Genomic DNA, 21190 nt, shown 5'->3' with positions numbered 1-21190 from the left:
AAGCTGAAAGGCTTCTGTCCGGTGGTGGTGCGAAAGCTACATCATCAGAGAAATAGCTGTTTTCTGGACCGGCATATCGTTAGGACATTCAATCTGATACCGAAAGTTCATTCCGCACTAATTGTAACGTGAGTGGGCTGTTTTACCGACGCGCACTGCCGCGCCAAAGCGTGGGACGTAGACTACACGCAAGATTTGTCAGAAACCTCAGTCAGCTGACGTAAAGCATGAGGTTCCGTACGAGCTGTCAGAAGAATTTCCCTTCAGGACAAAACGCTGGACAGTTGAGTCCTGGGACACCTGGTTGACCAGTCTCCTGTCCAGAACAAAACCAACAGGCATTAATATTCGGCATTGTTGGTTGGTGGACAGTTAAATCTCATATCTGATATCACAGACGGGAGCATTGTTGTTGTTGCTGCTGCTGCTCATTGCGGCTAGCCAACCTGCAAGGCTGGTTGTAGCGCATCTATGAATTCTTTCAACATTTTGAATGAACTGAGATTACTAAATACAACAGTAGCACGTTGTTGTTGTTCAAAAGACAGGCCTAATGCTGCAATCCTGAGTCGTTGGCTAGGGCGCAACGAGGTAAGTGACTTATCTATGCAGTAGCGTGGGGCAAGCAAGCTAATAGGGTAGACAGGCTACACAGTAGGCTATCTTGAAATCACAGGCTGCCACAGTCAGTGCTTTACAATTTGTGTTTCGGTGTAGGCTGCTGTTAAACTGCCTTTCCAAATGATCATCGCCAAACATAAAAGGAGTCGCAGCCAGGGGAGTGTAGGCTATAGGCTATCAGCACAACATGACAAAATGAAAGCCAAATAGGCCTAGGCCTATTCGGCATTTAATTGTGGAATATCCTACCCAGTCATTTTATTGTATTGTTTCATTGTAGGTCTAATCGTTATGGTTGTCAGATGTTAAATTGGGATGTTACTTTAAAAAAAAAAAGATAATAATAAAGTTCACCTTGGTGTCGCCTTAATCACTATGCAGTCATGGTGTCAAAAATTACGCTTTCTTTTCTGACTTTGTAGCCCTATTTCTCAATTTGGATTTGCCTTTTCAAGCTTATCAACATGAAAGTAGAGCTGTTTTGTTAATTTTCTATGATGTCTACAGCCTACTGTGGTATCAACAAAAGCATGGGGCTAGTAGTCTACTTTTCTGGCTATGGCAAAAACCTATTTGATTTTAACAGTGTATTAACATTGTAAATATCTCAACTCATTCAGATTAAATATTAATGGCCATGAAGACTGAACTGAACTGAAATGCTAGGCTACTGTAGGCCTATAGCTAAAACATTTCAGAGGACTGACCCCAGAACCTACAGTTCGCTGAGTGTTCTCAGGCAAATGTCAAGTGTCAAGTCTTGGAAAAGTGGCATCATCCCTTGCTGGCTTCACGAAATTGAATTAATTATTTTGCACAAAGGTCCTAAGAGTTAAATAAGAAAGTATCTGAACCATACTATAGTCAAAACAACAGATGCTTTGTTATTTAACTCTTTATGAGACCTTTGTGCAAGTAGGGAAGAGTACCCAAGCTGACGTCAGTAGGTTACGCATTCGCAGGTTTCAGCACCACATAGGTGGACAGCTCCGAACACGCCGAAGGTGGACAGCTCCCAACTCCACCCAAAAATGCTAATAATAAAGCTAATTTGGGTAGAGTGAGTGTCAGATGGGATAATAGGTGGGATGTCAGGTGGGGTAATCCCCTCTAGCACTCCTCTCTTGTACTACTTTACTACAACTCATTTCAGCCTTTAAGTCAAATCTCTGAAATGACTCAAGAACCAAACAGCACAATTTCAGGTGCTGTTCATGACATTGGGGTACGCTTGGAGAAGATATTGGCCATTTTAGAATATAGCTTTTTTTTGTTATTGATTTCTTATTATTTTAATGTCTCATAATTCATACTCTTCATAGCTGTTTTGTTCCATGTTGTTCGTGTAATTCGTAGAGCTAGACAAGAGCTTTCAAACATCAACACCATCTCTTTATGACTTACATTGACTCACATAATAATGAATGGATAATATTGTGTCCTACCCCCTAATTAAAACTTTCTTACTCTGTGTCTGCCTTAATGTTGATGCAAGATGCCTGCAAATGTAGTTCTCTGGTTCTACCTTGCGACTAAAAAGGCATGCTAAGTTGTATTCGAATTTGAGTGGGTCAGGCCCCGAAGTGTCTGATTTCATGTGAAATGACCCAAGTTGTGGGAAAAAAAGAGATGATGAGTGAAGGAGTGATTCATTATCCATATTCAATGGCAGTTTGGCGTTAAGCAGCCTGATGGCTTGAGGAAAGAAGTTGTCCTTTAGTTGGCTGGTATGGGTGGCATGCACCTGTGTCTGTGGCCAGAAGGTAGTAGGGTGAAGTGTGTGTGTAGATGGGGTGGTGTGGATCCGATAGTATGCGTTTTGCATAATGCTTCTTGATTGATATTAAGATCTCTTTGGTCTCTTTTTGTTATTTGATATGCATGCAGTGACTTTCAACTAAACTGAGAATGCATACGATAAATCCTAGTCTGATGTTTAGTTTTATCCTCTGCATTGTCTGTGCACCATAGATTTGGACTTGGTCGACTGGAGTCGCTGTTTTTATGACTTGAGACTTGACTGGACACGGTGACTTGAATGCCTTGAGTGTTATTTGCATTATGTTTCAGTGTGAAGGTCCAATGTGAATATAATTTTGTTTGTATTCATTTACCGGTATTATATAATTGGCTAAAATTACAATTCAGTAAAGGTGACTTGACTTGGACTTGACTTGACTTGACTTGACAGCCTGTGACTTGACTTGACTTGACTTAACTTACTTGAGCCTTGCACATGTGTGACTTTTGCCCATGTCTGCTGTGCACACAGAGGGATGTACTCTCCAATGAGGAAGGACTACGTCACGCTGACTTTGCGTGACCAGTACAGCCATAACTATACCAATGGGAAACAGTGGAGAAGGCAGTCTTGCTGGAGGGTAAGACTTGGCCGTGTGTGTGCGTGTGCGTGTGCGTGTGTGTGTGTGTGTGTGTGTGTGTGTGTGTGTGTGTGTGTGTGTGTGTGTGTGTGTGTGTGTGTGTGTGTGTGTGTGTGAGTAATCGGTGTGTGTGTGTTCCGCTATCAGCCCTGTTCAAAAATAATTATCTTATGTCTTGTTATTCTGACATATATATTAATGACAATATTATTGTCCTTGTCTCTGCCATAGCCATGGTTATGGCAATGCTCACAGGCATTAATGAAGTATTTGTTGCATAGGCTAGGTAAAATTAGATTAACTCATAAGCATTAAAGGAACAGTCCACTAATTGCTAATGTGTAGGTAAGTCCCAGGGTCATTTCACGTGAAATCAGACGCTTTGGGACCCGACCGATCCGGATTTCAATCATACTTGGTGTGCCTTTTTAGTAGCAAGGTAGCACCCCAGAACTGCATTGGTTTGAATCTGACACTAATATTAAGGGAGAAACAGACTAGGAAAGGTTCACATTTTAGGGTAGGACACTATACATTCAGCCTGGAATATATCAGTCAGTGTCAGTCACAAAAAGATGCCAGTGGTATTGTTTGAAAGCTCTTTTCTGGCTCTACATATTACACAATCAGCTTGGAATACAACAACTCTCAGAATATGAATTATGATAAATTGAAAAATTAAAAATTGAATATCTAAAAAAACTATATTTTAAAATGGCCAGTTCCTTGTCCAAACGTAGCCGGCAATGTCATTAGCAACACCTCAAATGTTGGTGTTCGGTTCTTTATTCATTTCAGAGAGAATTTGACTCACAAATATGGCATCATACAGACCACTTACTAATAATATGGTAATACCATAGTAGCATCACATGACAAAACAAAAACAAAACAAAAATGGTCAGTTTCCATGGTCCCAGGTTTCAGAAACTAAGGCAGATGTCCATTTATACACACCAAATGATGATATGTGAATGTTTGAACATTCCTTCTCTGTGTACCTGTGTCATCTTCCCTTTACCGTACTTTAAAGAGATAATCAATGGCTACACTCTCATTTTGTACTCTACCAGTGCATTTGAAGCAGCAGCTGTGTCTTTTGTAGATAATGTATAAGTACGTCCCGTTGCAGTTAGGTTCCACTACCAGAAGCACATCCTGATGATCCATGACAAGTCTATCTGATCTGAAGGGAAAAGTGAAGGATGGAGATGGTCCATGAGGATGCAGGAAGTTCAGTTTCACCTCTCCAGTGCTCGGCATACATTCCTCAACACATGCTAGCCACCAGATGTCATCATATACAGCTACAACATACCCTTTCATGCTTGAAAATGTAACACATTCCTTTACTGAGCTCACTCTTTCAACTCCTTCTCTGAATGTGGAAAATGGCCTAATGTCCATTGACAATGGGCAGAAGCTGTGTAGTTTTTGAGTACCTGGAATAGTTCTTGCTGATTCAAACCTCTTCAACAGGTTCTCAGCTTCATGATGGTGCATCTCTCTCAAGAACATCCATTGCCAGTTTGCCACAACAGAGATGTACCATCATGAAGCTGAGAACCTGTTGAAAAGGTTGGAATCTGCAAGAACTATTCCAGGTACTCAAAAACTACACAGCTTCTGCCCATTGTCAATGGACACAGTGGAAGTTAGGCCATTTTCAGCATTCAGAGAAGGCAGAGTTGAAAGAGTGAGCTCAGTAAAGGAATGTGTTACATTTTCAAGCATCAAAGGGTATGCTGTAGCTGTATATGATGGCAACTGGTGGCTAGCATGTGTTGAGGAATGTATGCCGAGCACTGGAGAGGTGAAACTGAACTTCCTGCATCCTCATGGACCATCTCCATCCTTCACTTTTCCCTTCAGACCAGATAGACTTGTCATGGATCATCAGGATGTGCTTCTGGTAGTGGAACCTAACTGCAACGGGACGTACTTATACATTATCTACAAAAGACACAGCTGCTGCTTCAAATGCACTGGTAGAGTACAAAATGAGAGTGTAGCCATTGATTATCTCTTTAAAGTACGGTAAAGGGAAGATGACACAGGTACACAGAGAAGGAATGTTCAAACATTCACATATTATCATTTGGTGTGTATAAATGGACATCTGCCTTAGTTTCTGAAACCTGGGACCATGGAAACTGACCATTTTTGTTTTGTTTTTGTTTTGTCATGTGATGCTACTATGGTATTACCATATTATTAGTAAGTGGTCTGTATGATGCCATATTTGTGAGTCAAATTCTCTCTGAAATGAATAAAGAACCGAACACCAGCATTTGAGGTGTTGCTAATGACATTGCCGGCTACGTTTGGACAAGGAACTGGCCATTTTAAAATATAGTTTTTTTAGATATTCAATTTTTAATCTTTCAATTTATCATAATTCATATTCTGAGAGTTGTTGTATTCCAAGCTGATTGTGTAATATGTAGAGCCAGAAAAGAGCTTTCAAATAACACCACAGGCATCTTTTTGTGACTAACACTGACTGATATATTCAAGGCTGAATGTATAGTGTCCTACCCTCACATGTGAACCTTTCCTAGTCTGTTTCTCCCTTAATATTAGTGTCAGATTCAAACCAATGCAGTTCTGGGGTGCTACCTTGCTACTAAAAAGGCACACCAAGTATGATTGAAATCCGGGTCGGTCGGGTCCCAAAGTGTCTGATTTCACGTGAAATGACCCACCAGTAAAATAGGAGAGTACATAGGATTTTTCGTCTGTGTGTGCATTGCCTTGTTTAACAGTATAGCCAAATGAAGCGTAGCAATGCAAGTCTATGTGAGCAAACAAAACATAATCAAATGTACTCATAAACTACTTTAAAATGAATGTAAAATTCACCAGAGTGCAAAACAGATATTTAATCCTGTCCTTTGATCACGTGTGGCTTGATGCTAATGCTCCCATTTACCTCCAGTGATTATGCTAAGCTATGCTAATATTTTTGATACAAATAAATCTAAGTACTGAAAACACTGAGAAGAAAATGATGTGCGCATTCATGAAAATGTTTGGAAATACTGCATATACAGTATGTGAAAATCAAAAAAGGGTGGACTGTTCCTTTAAGAGATAGAAGTACTCATTGCATTGCCTAGGTAAAATGAGATAAGCTTCATAAGATTAGAATCTTATATGGGTATGGTTAAGTGACAGTGACTTACAATTACTCATTAAAAAAAATCATGACATGGAATTGGTTGATGTGTGGTATTAAGTAGGCTAAGGCAACTTTAGGCTAGGGCAACTTTACATTCAAGCAGAGACAATGGCTACGTTTTTTACTTGTTATCTTGTTTTTTATTTGTTTCATGTACATTTTATTTTACTCTGGTGTGTTTTTAGAAATGGAAACAGCTGTCTCGAATGCAACGCAGTCTGATACTTTTCTTGTTGGCGCTGTTGCTAACGTGTGGCATCGTCTTCTACCCCAGAATATCTCAGCATTGGAGAGGTGAGTAAAGATGGGATTTATGGCTCTTTGATGAGATCCAGATCATAGTAGCTCGTTCCTTTCAAAGAGCCGTTCAAAAAACTGGCTCTTTTGAACAGTTTAAATTATGTATTCAGTGTTAAAGTGTTGCACCGTGTAGCATGGTGGTCAGAGTAGGTATTGCAACTATGCTGCTCATTGAACCTGAAAGTGAAAGCGTGAAAGCTCAATTGGGAAACTCTGCCTCCCATTGTCATTGTGATACAGCACTCCACAGCAAACAAGTGAACACTGCATCAGTGTTTCCCATACATTGAGGAAACTATGGCGGCCCGCCATAGTTTAAATTTGGCCGCCATAGTTTACGAAAATGTAAAAAAAAAAAAAAAAAAAAAAAAAAATTTTTTTTTTTTTTTTTTTTTTAACTTTTTTTAACTTTTTTTTTTTAACGATATCCGTTTTTGTTAAAAACGATTTGAATTACGATTTTGAATTTCCTTCGCATTTTCCTCCTGGAGTAAATACATCCTATAGACTCTGTATTGGTTATATAAGTAGTCCCACGGTAACACAGAATGAGGGGAAAGCATTAGGAAGTGACCGTAAGGGTATTACAGTTGATTCATGTGTGCACACGTGTAACATCGGGTGAGTAACAGAACATGTGCGCAACGATGCGTTATGACACGCCGATATGCGAGGATCTTCGTCCAAATCGCTAGTCGCATGCATCATCGCTAACTACGTTTGCATCGCGTGCCGCGTGTAAGGGAAATGCTAGTTGTTGACATGTATGGAATTCACTTCAATTTGTGCTGTTTCTTGCTTCAGTTGTGGACAAAACGATTGGCCAAACTCACAATAGAAAGCCTTTGCTGTGCTACTGTCCCAGAGAGCTGAAAAAAAAAACCTTCATAGAAGAAGTCACACTTAACAGGGGTGTTAACCAATCCAATGAGTTCTCATTGCTCTCTCTCTCTCTCTCTCTCTCTCTCTCTCTCTCTAGCCTACTATTTACCCATAACAAATGGTGAATTTCTGAGCCCTTTTTAATTTGTAGCCTATACCACTGAAGGCATGATAATGCTTCATCATATTTTAGAAACAGGGCCTATGTGCCATTATTTATATACCAAATGTTTATCATTTTGAAATTGTTTCAGTTGTTTATGACTTGTGTATGACTGAAATTATCTCTGCATACTATCAGTGCTGCATTGCTTTGTAAAGATAGGCTATTCAACACACTTTAAAAACACACTGAAAAGATACGGCCATAGTAGCCTACTGAAAACATTTTGTTCATAATAATGGTGATTAATAAATGGTGGTCTTAAATTTTCATACTGACATCCTTGAATTTGACTTGGTAGATCACGGCAGACCATCAACTTCAAAAGTAGATCTTGGTTAAAAAAAGGTTGGGCACCCCTGCTATAGAGAGAACCACAAGTGCTTGAAAGACAGGGATCAAAAGCCTAGTCAAGTTGTTGTAGTTTACTTGGGTTTGGGAGCAATATAAAAAAACCTTCAGAGAAGGGACAGTTGGGATGAGTTTACTAACACTCCCTAGGCTTTGTTTTACAGTTGTAATGAGTTTGGTGACAGACCTTCATTGACACAGCAGAGGAGACATCGGGCTGCATATAGAAATGAATGTGTAATGAATGTGAATATAGACATAAATGTGTAATATGTTGTTCAGCCCTTTTAATGGGAGGAATTTGGAAAAAACTGGCCCTGTGACCAGCACCCCTTATGTAGAATGTGTACGCCTACAGATATGTGTGGGGGAAAAGGCATAGCCTACCCTCCTATGCGTTAACAATTTCACAGTGCTCTTAAATTCTTATCTCTGCTCCTATTTTGTTTTATCATTGTTTCCCAGACCCCTGCATGAGGGACGAATGAAACTGCGTTGTAAACAGAAATTATTCACTGTACTGCATTTTTTGACAATGACAATGTACTACTATTATACAAGTCATGGGTAAAATCTTATGTAGCCTTATTTCTCAAAATATAAATGGCTGAAATATAGGCCCAGGCCTACAGTTTCTCCATGCGCCAATGTCATACTGTAGTCATTGTTTTGCCGTTTTGCATTTACGCTGCAAGAATACCCCCCCCCCCCCCCCCAAAAAAAAAGGCCCGTGTGAGAAGACCCCCCCCCCCCCGGACAAAATAAACCCCGGCTGCCCCCATAGTTTCCAAAATTTCTGTGGGAAACACTGCTGCATACAACAAAATTGCATTTATGTCTCACCCATGCAAGAGGGCAGCCCCCAATGGCGCCCCCAATCTTTTTATGAATATTTACTGTTATAAATTATTATTCACTGGTATGACCAAAGTACAGCAATTTTTTCAGCTAAAAATGTCTATTTTTTTAAATTCAAAATGGCGGAAAAATTGAGAAGATCCCCTTTTTGTCTATAAAAAGTGCAATTTTCCCTGTCATAATGAATAACTAGAATTTGATGGTGGTGCTAAGTAAGTATTCATGAATAAGGTAACAGTGAATGGGTAGCATGAATTCTGGAAATAAACAACTATACAGTGCACCTTTAAATATGTGCTAATTTGCATATATTTTGAAGCAACAAATCTCACTGCCTGATAAAGCCAGGTTCAAATTTTTGATTTTTATTTTGTTAATATGTGAAATACAAAAATATTTCCAAAGGGCATCTGCTTTTGTTATCCAGTAAATCAGAAAATACTGCCAATACCCAACCTATGTTATGCATATAATGTCATAAGCAGTGAATGATGGTCTGTCCTTGTTTGTCACCCAAGTTCCCAACAAACATACAAACATTGTCCATAAACATTATATTTTCCGTGAAAGTCATTTTGTGCGTATTGTATGTGTGCGAGTGTATGGGATAGAATGAACATGAAAGTCAACTCTGCACTCTGCACATGGAGCGTCAAAATGGCACCTCCTACAAATAACTTCTCGAAGCGCTACTGAAGCAATCCAGTTACCAGTGTTGCAGTGAGGAGAAGGGGGGAGGCGATCACCTCCTCACAGTGGCTCACTTTTGACTAACTGGCAGAAGTGCCAATCAATTACCCCGTGAAAGGTGGTGCCCCCACATACTGGACCACTACTGTTATGGCTGTCTGTCCTCTGATCATGTGTAATGGGTTTGCAGACATGCTGTTGTATGCTGTGCTGTGTAATCACAATGCCTCCATGACGATCCCTTTCGACTCTTATGGCTGCAGGGCTCTCTGAACGCTCCCTGGAGAATGAGTGGAAATCTGCGGATGACATCAGGGGTTTCCATCCCATACCCCCAGGGGCCATGCCCAAGGTGAACGCTGAGCATATCATGGAGCCTGTGCCCCACGATGGCATCCCTGAGCAACATAAGCCAAATGTCCCTATTCTGCCTAAACCACCTGAAATGGTCAGCACTATCTCAGTCCTCAGTTTGATGTGTGGATGGTTAGTTATGGTGCAGCGTTAAAACACTGATAATGGCACAATAAATGATCACTTTAGTGATCATTTCTTATCCCTTTTCTGTTTTTATCGCTATGTTTTTTCCATCCGTGATCATGTCTTATTTTTGTACCTATACGGGATGTCTGCAATACGTCTTACTTAAGAGGGAACTGAAGATGTTCTTGACGTCCTTAATATTTGTTATTACTGTATTGCATTGTACTGTACTGCATGTTCTCTATACGCTGAAAACAGGCATGGCATTAAAGCAGACTTGAACTTATTTGACTGACAGTTTTACATTGATTTTGCATGACATGGCGTGGATGCTGCTGTGTTCATTTGTGCCTAATTTAAGACCGTCTTTATTGCCGTTCCATCTTGCAGAGGAAACCGCTTCCACACAAACGGGGACCACCTGTTATTCTGCAGAGAGAAGGGAATGTGTCCGAAACACATGTGAAGGAGGTACAAGTGCTGGAGCAGAAGAAAGAAGGAGAAGAGGAGGCAGAGAAAATTGCAGAGCATGGTCAGATTAGGTTTGTTATCACTTGTATTTAATCTAGTGTCCCTCAAACCTGTTGTGAGAACCATGGCACCGGGTATGCATTACAGCATTATTTGCCCACATGCTAGGGCTGTGCAATACATCGAATTTATATCGTGATATAAATATTGTTGTCAAACGATATCGAATGTCATAAAATCGAGTCATTTGTCATTTGACTGTAGCTACTGCCAAAATGAAGGCTACTTTTCCCCTCTACTTGAGCTATTTCGAGTGCAGAGCAGATTTGCCAACCAACACTCATGCAGAGCACCACTGTGTGTTTCTCTATGGCTGAAGTCTTAAGCCATATTCGGACGAGACTAGTTTAATGGGGGGACCTGGAGTAACGTGATAATAACCGGGAAATTCAGTCCCGTCCTAACGCGCCATGTCAGTAAAGATAGCAGAGTATGTCTGTAAACTTCGCAGGGAGTTTTACCACCTGTGAAACGGTCCGGAGACATTACCTCATGCAATACTAATCCCGTCCGAATGCAATCCTTTGTCAAGATGTCTGGTTAATTGCATGAAACGCACATTATATCTAATCTCTCCGGGCTTGTAAACATTACGGCCTTGAAGTAAGAAGTCAGTTTTGTTTTAGGGAGTTGTTCCAAGCTGTGTTTGCTGTCAAAATCAGGCAGCATTGTCAAACGCATTCTCCAGATGGAAGGACACACATACAGGCGCATTAGAATGGATTCTGATCGGTTAGTCAACCAGCAGGCAGTTATTAAAATTGTTCTAGGAGACCAAATGCCTCCATGGATTCGCAGTAAAATGCTCAAAATGTAGTAATATATTGTGGAGATGGCACGCACGTGGCAACAAGACTGTCACAACGGTACGTAATGAATTATCCCTCCCACTTTCTGTTTGCTTACTGAGATATTTTAATCCAGTCCAAAGCCGCCATTTCTATTACTGACGTTCGGAGATAAAATCACATTTCCCCATGTCCATACATAAGACTAATCCCGTCTGAATAGGGCTATATTTTTCCTTTTAAAAAAAAAGTTTACAAAATCGTGATCTTGATATTGACTGAAAAAATTGTGATATTGATTTTTCCCATAATCGAGCAGCCCTACCACATACTGTATAAGAATACTATAAGACTTAAGTAGTATGACATGCAGTCGCTCAGTCTTCAGTTGTTAGGCTACTGGGGGGGGATGCTTGTAGTGCATGAAGTACAAAGTGGTGGGGCCAGCCTGTTGACCAGTCATGGTGGGGTGTACTACGGGGATATAGTGCCGCGAGGGCCGATCTTCCAAACGCCCATGTGGAGGTCGCGATAGAGTAAAAAAAAATGTGTACGTGTGTATGTGTGTTTTCTTAGTTGGAGAGGTACAGTGATCGAGGCAGATCAGTCCACAGACTCTCCATCACAGATGCAAGACAAGGCAGGAGCAGCCGGGCCAACGAAGGCTGAAGGGGAGGCAGCACTACGGGACACAGGTGAGCACATTTACATGGTCACAATAAACCCATTATTGGCAATTAACGCATTGTCGGCAATGAATGGATTATCTGTATTAAAATAAACAATTTAATGGGTGTTTACATGCATTTAAGAGCTGGGGTGATGAGTCTGGCAGTTGAAGGTTTCCTCCCCTTGTGTGACAGACATAATTCCCCAAATTGGAAATAATGTTTATAAAAATGATGTCCCATTCCTTGTCAATGTTAAACAAGACACATGCAGAATTATACCAAACCACTTAATCATGTGTTTTATTGGGAAAAGTTGAAATATTTGGTTTTAATTGTGATACCACATTGATATTTTCACCATAAAAAATCTCTGTATTCTACCAAAATTGATAAAATAAAAATAGCTACACTTAGTCTTATATAATGTAATATACTGTTTTCAAGTAAACCTTAAGAGTTTTGTCAATTTTGAACCTTTATATTTTAAAGAAAATATTAGGGACACAAAAAATTGTCGTTGCGTTGTTGACCCATATACAGTAGGTACTCTATTTTGTCCATAAAATTAATCTCTAGTCTTGGACTCATCTCTGTCGCATTGTGTTTTGGTATGTGGCAATGTGTTATGCATTTTAAAGAGTAATACATGCTGGAGAGGGGTGCTTGTTCTCAGGTTTTATGTGATACCTTTTTGAGTAGTAGAACATAGCATGTTGAGAACTGTGTTATAGACTTGTGCTGCTGGGGGTGTAGTGAGTTTGTGTTGTCTATGTATTTTCCATTTGAGAGTAATGCGTTATGGGTTTTCAAGTTATTCCAACCTTAATTGTTTCAGAGTTTCATAATAGCTCTCTGTCAATGTATGTTGTCAGTTACGTCTGTTAGCGCAGAGGGCCGTGTGGAGGCTGTTCGAGAGGCATTCAGACATGCATGGAAGGGCTACAAGGGGTTCGCCTGGGGCCATGACGAGCTGAAGCCCCTAAGCAAGTCATATGGGGAGTGGTTTGGCCTGGGTCTCACTCTCATCGACGCCCTCGACACCATGTGGATCTTGGGGCTGAAAGAGGGTAAGAAGTTACTGCTAAACACCTCTCCTTGCTCTTGAAATAACTACTTGTTTAATTGTATAACCTATTGCACAGATGCGTTTTGGATGTGTGCCTTCTTCAGTGTGTAATAGTTAGAAGACACACACCCAGTAGACACGTTTAGCTCTTTTTTAGGGACCATCAGCCTGTCTAGTGTCTATGGATTTAAGATGAAAATTAGACTTCATGGCTACAGTCTTGTATATTTAGCATTTTTAAATCTTTGAATCTGTATCTATTTTGTTGTCGTGTCAAATGTGTCATCTTATGTAGAAATGCTGTCTAGTTACTCTCTTTGACATGTCAACAGAGTTTGAAGAGGCCAGGGTGTGGGTGAAGGAGGAGCTGTCCTTCGACCGGAACGTGGACGTGAATCTCTTTGAGAGCACCATTCGCATCCTGGGAGGTCTTCTCAGTGCATACCACCTGACGGGAGACGAGATGTTTCTGAATAAGGCTGTGAGTTTCTCTTTTGTTTTACAGATGTACGATGAACATTTGCCACAGGAGTAAATGTAGATGTAGATTTAACTAGAAATGGGCCTTGACATACGCGACTCCTCCACCCCTTTCCTCTGTAGAAAGACATTGGATCCAGGCTCATGCCAGCATTTAAAACCCCGTCCAAGATCCCCTACTCGGATGTAAACATTGGCAAAGGTACTGCCCACCCGCCCCGCTGGACCACTGATAGCACTGTCGCTGAGGTAACCAGCATTCAACTGGAATTCCGTGAGCTCAGCCGTCTAACGAGTGACCCACAGTACCAGGTAATGCCCAGCAGAAGTGTTGTAACTTCTCTCCGTCTTCCTCTCTCCGGGTTTTTTCCATTGTTTTTTTCCAATAGTTAACACAAATGATCAACTTGGCTCAACACTCAAAATCACAGTACAGTTGCATTTTATGGCTCACTCGTTGTTAGGTTCAAACCCTTAACATTTGTAAATATGAAAGACCTGAAATGAAAGACACAGAGAATCATTAATTAAGTTTCAAGCCGGCTTGGAGAGCGAATTGGGAGAACCGTCAGCTACAATTCTCCCCACTCGTTCTCAACGCTGTAATAGCTCCAAGCCATATTTATTGAAGGATTGTCCCTGATTACATTTAATATCTCTACCCGCTACGGAGGGGGGGCAATCACCCAGATAGAGATAAATTCATACACACACACACACACACAAACACACAAACACGCAGGCCTTGGCCTGCCATGTGTAGATGCAACTTTGTTGTGTTTGGGCATTCCATCGTTCTGGTACAGATAAAGTCCTCGCACAGTCCAGTAATCCTCCGCTCAGCCTTGAACAGCAATTCTCGAATGCGAAAAGGCACATTTGTGCCAAGGCAACATGTTTGCTCTACTAAAGGATAAAATACAGTTCCAACACTCGTGCAAAGGGAGCAGTGTGGCGGGACGATACCATGCTCAGGGTACCTCATTCATGGAGGAGCATGGGAGAGAGCGTTCAATAACTATGTTTCTCTCTATTCACTGTTGTTTTCACTCCTGTCATGCCCCCACCCCCACCAACTACCCTCCCTCTACGCTATCATTCCTTGTCTACCTCCACTGTTTTCTCAAGGCCGCAGTGGATGAGGTGATGAGACAGGTGCACAAACTAGAGGGTAAATATGACGGCCTGGTGCCGATGTTCATCAACACCAACAGTGGGAAGTTCACTCACCGCGGCGTGTACACACTGGGGGCTCGCGCGGACAGCTACTACGAGTACCTGCTGAAGCAGTGGCTACAGGGCGGCAAGACGGAGATGGCGTAAGTGCAAACTGTAGAGACGGGACTTACGGCTCTTTGACGGGATCCATATCATAGTGACTCGTTCCTTTCAAAGGAACTTTAAGCTAGTCTCTTCATGGGACACTTGTCTCAAATGGCATACTGTGGTTGTATGTTTTCTACTTTAATAGATTTTTGAAATGTGGGTTTTGGCTACCATTAACCCTATTCTCTTACTGGTACTGCGCACCCGCTATACATTTTATACCAGTGCTGCACACCTGTGTGCATCAGTCTACTTTCACCATAAAATGCAAAAATCTGAAAACTCCTGTCAGAGTGGGGTGTTTTGAAGACAACCCAGGTTGTGTCTCCATCTACACGGCAAAAAATGCAAAACATGCTCACGTCCCATACACCTTTACAGCACACCTCGCAATCGTCCTTGTGTAAAACGTATCGAAAATTTGAAGATGAGATGCCACTTTTGCGCCTAACTTTACTGGCTTGCTGTCCTCTGAATGTTTACATCTTATGGCCCATAAAAATAAAAAGTAAATCATCTAAAGTCTGATGATCAATTGTTTGTCTGGTATTAGATAAAGTAGACACTGTTCACTCATGCGATTCTGGCCATATTAAATCATGAATATGAATTAAAATGTAAGAAATTCTTAAGGGTATACTAACTTATTCCTCCGACTGTGTGTTGGATAGTCTATTGGAGGATTACCTCCAGGCCATCGAGGGCGTGCGGAAGAACCTCCTGAGGAAGACTCAGCCCAGCCAGCTGACGTTTGTGGGGGAGCTGTCGCATGGCCGCCTCAACCCAAAAATGGTGACTGCCAACCACAGAAAAAAGAAACAACTAACCTTTCCACTACCTCTTATTTAGCCCTTTCCTCAGTTTATACTTTATCGCGCACGCACGCATGCACACACTCAGACATGGCCGTTACTCCTTCAAATTAATATTAAACACACACAGTGTATGTACATGTATTTGTGGATAGCCAGGTGTAACTTCTTGGGTCTTAGGAGCCATTACATTCTAGAGCAGCACTGACCTTCAGGCTGGCTTAATGTATTTGCTTACATTTCCTCATATTGTGAGATATACAGTAACCCAGTGGTTCCCAACCTTTTTGGGCCAGAACCCCATTTTTACACCCCAAATTTTGAGGGACCCCATAGACATATTTTTACGCAACCAAAGAAAAGACTAAGCTATGGTAAATTGTAGGCTATTAAACTTGTAGATACTTCTGGAAAGATATAAGACTGTACTATATGTGGCGTTTCATTCGAAATATGAATTAATTATTATGAATATACAGTATTAAGTATTAATATTCAGTATATTAATTGGTAATAATTATCAAAATTCTTTTTACACACCCCAACATTTCAGGTGATCCCATATATGGGGTCCCGACCCCAAGGTTGAAAACCACTAGCCTTTTTCTCACCAACGGTGCGTGTGTGTACACAAACTACCGTCTGGTAGCGCTGCTCTTCTCGAGTCAGAAAATATATGGTGCATTTATTGCAACTCACCACAAACAAATTCCTCCAAAAACATTTTCTGTTCATCTCTTAAGAGTCAATATAGTCTATAATATGTCCTGTGACTCATCAATGCGAGCTGCCGTTGATATTTAGGAAACAAATGCTCTGTTTATGTTCTACTTGAGAAGAGCATGTTAATGGCAGCACTACCAGACAGTAGTGTGTGTAGCTCCGCTCCACCAAGAGGCTTCGGAGCTACAAACACACACCGTTGGTGAGAACCAGGTTAGAAAATCACTGCAGTAACCTTCGACTTTCAGTGAAATTGTTCTTCTTTGACCTCCCCACACAACCACGTGGTGTGCTTTCTGCCCGGCACACTGGTCCTGTGGGGAGGTCAAAGAAGAACAATTTCAGAACGAAAGCCAAAGGTTAATGTGCATCTCACAACATGAGCACAAAACATATTAAGGCAGCCTGAAGGTCAGAGGCAGCTGCTCTAGTGTAATGGAGTCTCCCAAGACCTTTGGCTTCCATTGAAAGTGTTCTTCTTTGACCTCCCGCACCCACACACAGGACCACTTGGTGTGTTTTCTGCCCGGCACCCTGGCGCTGGGCGTGCACCACGGCCTGCCCTCAGAGCACCTGCAGCTGGCGGCGGAGCTGATGGAGACCTGCCATCAGATGTACGCCCAGATGGAGACGGGCCTGAGTCCAGAGATCGCACATTTCAACTTGCAGGCTCGCAATGGACGTGACGTGGAAGTCAAGGTGCCTTAAGTACCTTTCTCAAACGGAGATATTTCAAAGCCTGCAGAAGAGCTCCTCTTGGGTCTGCTCTGTAACCTTGTTGGATGAGCAGTTTTGAGAACCGTGTCTGAAAGGAACAGTCCACCCTTTTTGATTTTGACATATTTGCAGGATTTCCAAGTATTATACAGGAATATGCATATCATTTTCTTCTCTGTGTATTCAGTACTTGGATTTATTCATATTAGAATTGTTAGCATAGCTTAGCATAATCACTGGAAGTGGTTAGAACCATTAGCATCAAGCCACAAGTGATCAGTGGATGGAATGAAATGGCCGTTTTGCACTCCGGTGAACTTTGGGGTGTTGTTTGGGTCCTGATATTGTTATTATGTGTTGCAGCCCGCTGATAGGCACAACCTCCTGCGCCCTGAGACGGTGGAGAGCCTCTTCTACATGTACAGATACACCCACGACACCAAGTACAGGGACTGGGGATGGGAGATCCTGCAGAGCTTCAACAAGCACACCAGAGTGAGTTTCAGTATGCATATACTGTAATGGTTTCTCATAAATTCTGTAATCTCTTGCAAATCCATGATTTTTGGTGTGATGAAGTGGTCTGCAAACTGGGTTCGAGCTCCAAAATACAAACTTTGTCATTATACAAACGGCATCATTTCGTTTGCCAGATCGAACGGTGGATCGAAATGTTGCCATTTGTATAATGAAATAAAGCTTAGATTTTTGGAGTGCATGGCCAGTGGTTAGACCACTTCATCACACTGTCTACCACTTTTATCTGGCACCTGGATAATTGTTTTGTGAATGTGTGCAACCCAACCTCCAAAATCTGTTATTTTTACAACAAAACCCACATGCACACATTGCTCTGTAATCTTGTTTCCTACTGTACTGTAGGTGCCCACAGGTGGCTATACGTCCATCTCCAACGTGCGAGATCCAGTCAGCCCTGGCCCTCGGGACAAGATGGAGAGCTTCTTCCTGGGGGAGACTCTGAAGTACCTCTTCCTGCTCTTCACAGACGACGAGGAGCTCATCAGTCTGGACAAGTACGTCTTCAACACTGAAGCCCATCCGCTGCCGATCTGGCCCTCTGGCTCCTGAGCAGACAACAACACAAATGGCAAAGTATATGAAGCATCTTTTTTCTATCCCTTCACCTCTGTGGAACACAAATAGAGAGAAAGAGAACATTTGTCACCACCTCGATCTGGTGTGTGGATGTTTTCAGCCATGGAGGTGTTCAGCTGAGATGGTGATTATGCTGATGAAAGAGGTCTGTAATGAAGGAATGGATTTCTGTTTTCTTTCATTTGCCTTTGCACTGAACCCAAAACTCTGTTTGATAGCCAGTGGTTGTCAAGAAATGAAAAGTCCAGATGGGGTGGGTGTGCACATGTATAATATTACAACACTTACACAATAGAGAACTCCTTGCCTTGGATCAAAGGCAGATACTTTTTATGATTTATCTGCACTTTGGTATGTTGAAGGAATGCAAAAAGCACACATTGTGCTTTTGTCTTTTGCTTTTTCCATGTTGGAAAATTGGACTGTATAATCTGCCAATCCGAAGGATAAACTTTTGAAGACCCGACACCTGCTGTTCTGTGAAGCCACTGTCTTTTGAAGAGGTTGTGTAATTGTGTAATTTTCTTAAAGGTGCACTGTGCAATATTTTCAGCAGTTTTTTAGATACGTCCGAGCATCTCTATAAGAGGATATGTCCGTCCGTCGGTCTGTCCGTCTGAAAAGCATTCTCCTGTGTCCACAAGGTGGCAGTGCATAGACAGACGCATCTTTATTTGTCTGTTGGACTTGTTTATTTCTAGAATTCATGCTGCCCATTTCACAAATATTACCTTTTTCACAAATACTTACCACCACCATCAAATTCTAAGTATTCATTGTAACTCATGTAAGTTATCTCAATAAGGCACTCCACATTAAAAATCTTTATCAACCCACATGTAGCGGCACGATAGCATTCTTCTTAGCTCCCGTGAACCTAAGAAGCCTACAAACAATCAGGATAAGACGACGCCATATTGTACAAACTCAAAGTATTCATTATGACAGGGGAAATTACATTTGTATTACATGAAAAGGATTAACTTGTCCATGGCTGCCATTTTGAATTTCCAGAAATAAACATTTTTAGCTGCACATTTTCCTGTACTTTGGTCAGTATACTAGTTTATTTGTTAATAATAGTTCACAAAAAGATAGACAGCACCGTTTCAGTGGGCAGTATAATTGCAATACCTACTCTGACCACCATCCTACACAGTGCATCTTTAAGAGATAAACCATCCTACAACCCAGTGGTAATGGAGAACTTCTTGAGTGCGTAAATTAGGAAGGTTGGACTTGATTACTGTGATGAGCTCTCAGTCCCTTGTGCTCCTGTCATTTATAATTTTGCACAGAATTTGCCCTAACCAACACTATCAAAAGCAACATGTAATACAAAAGACTAAATCATCCGGTCATAGAAGAGGGAAGTTACATTAAGTTTGTGTTATTTATGTTTAAATGATTTTTAAAGAAGCATTGCATTTCTGATGCGTTATACATGCAAAATATTTGGCCGTGGAGTGGGACCATGCCTATTAAATGCCTATTTTTATATTAGATGTTTTTGTATCATTGTTTTTATTATAATTGTATTATTTCATCAGAATCTGTATAGAGTTCTACATGCAGAACATGTTGAAGGGTCATGATTACATGGTGAAAGTTAAAAAAAGCCTACATATATGTACTAATACTTTGAAGAAGGTCATGTGAATATTGTCTCAGTATATTTTTCATTACATCAATATTGTTTGCCATTTTATGTGCCACTTGTTGTTTGCCTTTGAGTACATTTTGTTTTTTGCGTATTTTATTTATATTACCATGCTGCATCTTGTTTGATGATTTTGTCACTTTATCTGTGTGGACTGAGCAGAGGTGGAAAGTAGCTCAAATGACTGTAATTGAGTGTAATTTTGAATGTAGTTTGTAAACAGGGTACTTCTACTTTCACTCATACATGTTGGCCCAATATTTTACTTAACTACAGTTGAAACTGCCCCGAGTACTGAGGAAATTCCGATTTGATGGAGAAAAAAGAAAAGCAGGGGGGAAATCCGTCAGAAATAAAGGGAAAGTGTGCTTTTTCACCATTTTACATTAATTATCCATCTTGGACCAATGGGTTGGATGATTAGCCAGGGCCCACCGGTCCCATGTCATTGGTCCGACGACTGCCCATTAGTCCAGCCGCACACAGTAGAGATGCAAGAATCTGGCTGAGAATAGCATTCGCAAATTCAGAGAGTGCCTGGAATTCTCATTTGTCAAACGTTCAGAGCATAGACACCAGACACTCCAGCTGGGGTAGGAGCAACATAGCCTGACATCTAACTGAAAACAGTTTTTTTAAAATGAAATAGACTTATTTATTAACAAGGTGTGTTCATAAAGTGAAGCGCACAGTTGACAGGGAAATTAAATTTACCAGAGTAATTAATTTGGTAGGATACCTACGTGGAGCCTGCAAAATTGAAGGTCTCAGACCCAAATGCCATGAAATCCCCCAAGTTCGGAGTAATGGGCTGTTGGACCCATGTGCCAACCTTGGGTCGCCCATCCTTTTGATGCTGCACAAAATTGCATGGGCAAGTCAGTCTGGTGAAGATGGCTATTTGAAATTATCGGCTACCTATTTTAAGCAAATTAAAGTTGACTGATTGTTAGCTTCAACCAGTAGCATAAACAGGCATTTTATAGATGCAGGTTAAAGGCCCTCTGAGAACACTGTTTTCAATACAACTTTGCCAGAACAATGCTCACACAATACTTTGTTGTTACGATAGCCAGGTTATAGGATAATGGCTGGCATACTGACAGACAGATGTCACAGATGACAATCTTCAAGACGAAATGTTGATTTCTTGAGATAAAAGCTAATTGAAAGTAACTAATTAACCTTTACTCAAATTGCATTTTTTTAAACTAATAGTACTTTTACTTGAGTAGATTTTAGGTAGGTACTTTTACTTTCAGTAAAGATCATTTTGCTCAATTACAATTTTTCAGTACTCTTTCCACCTCTGGGTCTGAGACACTGGAACTGCATTCAGTCAGACATGACTGCAGAGTGAGCTTTAATAAAGGTTGAAGTTTGCACTTCT

At 41.1% G+C, this 21190-nt stretch overlaps 1 protein-coding gene across 1 annotated transcript; it reads left to right on the top strand.

Annotated features, from left to right (window-relative positions):
- The first annotated feature begins 320 nt into the window (after nt 1-320).
- On the top strand, nt 321-19641 carry man1b1a (mannosidase, alpha, class 1B, member 1a). The gene is made up of 14 exons (XM_063211027.1): nt 321-591; nt 2894-3002; nt 6369-6477; nt 9691-9875; nt 10301-10452; nt 11806-11924; nt 12773-12967; nt 13299-13447; nt 13570-13758; nt 14575-14765; nt 15444-15564; nt 16812-17006; nt 17388-17519; nt 17907-19641. Exons 2-14 carry the CDS (start codon nt 2898-2900, stop codon nt 18111-18113), a joined length of 2049 nt encoding a protein of 682 aa, XP_063067097.1. The 5' UTR covers nt 321-591; nt 2894-2897; the 3' UTR covers nt 18114-19641.
- Nucleotides 19642-21190: the final 1549 nt, after the last annotated feature.

The sequence above is a fragment of the Engraulis encrasicolus genome, chromosome 11, assembly GCF_034702125.1.
Source record: "Engraulis encrasicolus isolate BLACKSEA-1 chromosome 11, IST_EnEncr_1.0, whole genome shotgun sequence".
Taxonomy (NCBI): Eukaryota; Metazoa; Chordata; class Actinopteri; order Clupeiformes; family Engraulidae; genus Engraulis; species Engraulis encrasicolus.
Note: the sequence above shows the minus strand (reverse complement) of the source record. Positions and strands in the feature narration are given on the sequence as shown.

Excerpts from the sequence above, each read along its gene's own strand:
- man1b1a (XM_063211027.1), top strand. The coding sequence starts at position 2,898 with ATGTACTCTCCAATGAGGAAGGACTACGTCACGCTGACTTTGCGTGAC. Across the intron at positions 11,925-12,772 it reads GGCAGCACTACGGGACACAG|TTACGTCTGTTAGCGCAGAG; the intron begins GTGAGCACATTT and ends GTATGTTGTCAG. Across the intron at positions 13,448-13,569 it reads AGATGTTTCTGAATAAGGCT|AAAGACATTGGATCCAGGCT; the intron begins GTGAGTTTCTCT and ends TTTCCTCTGTAG.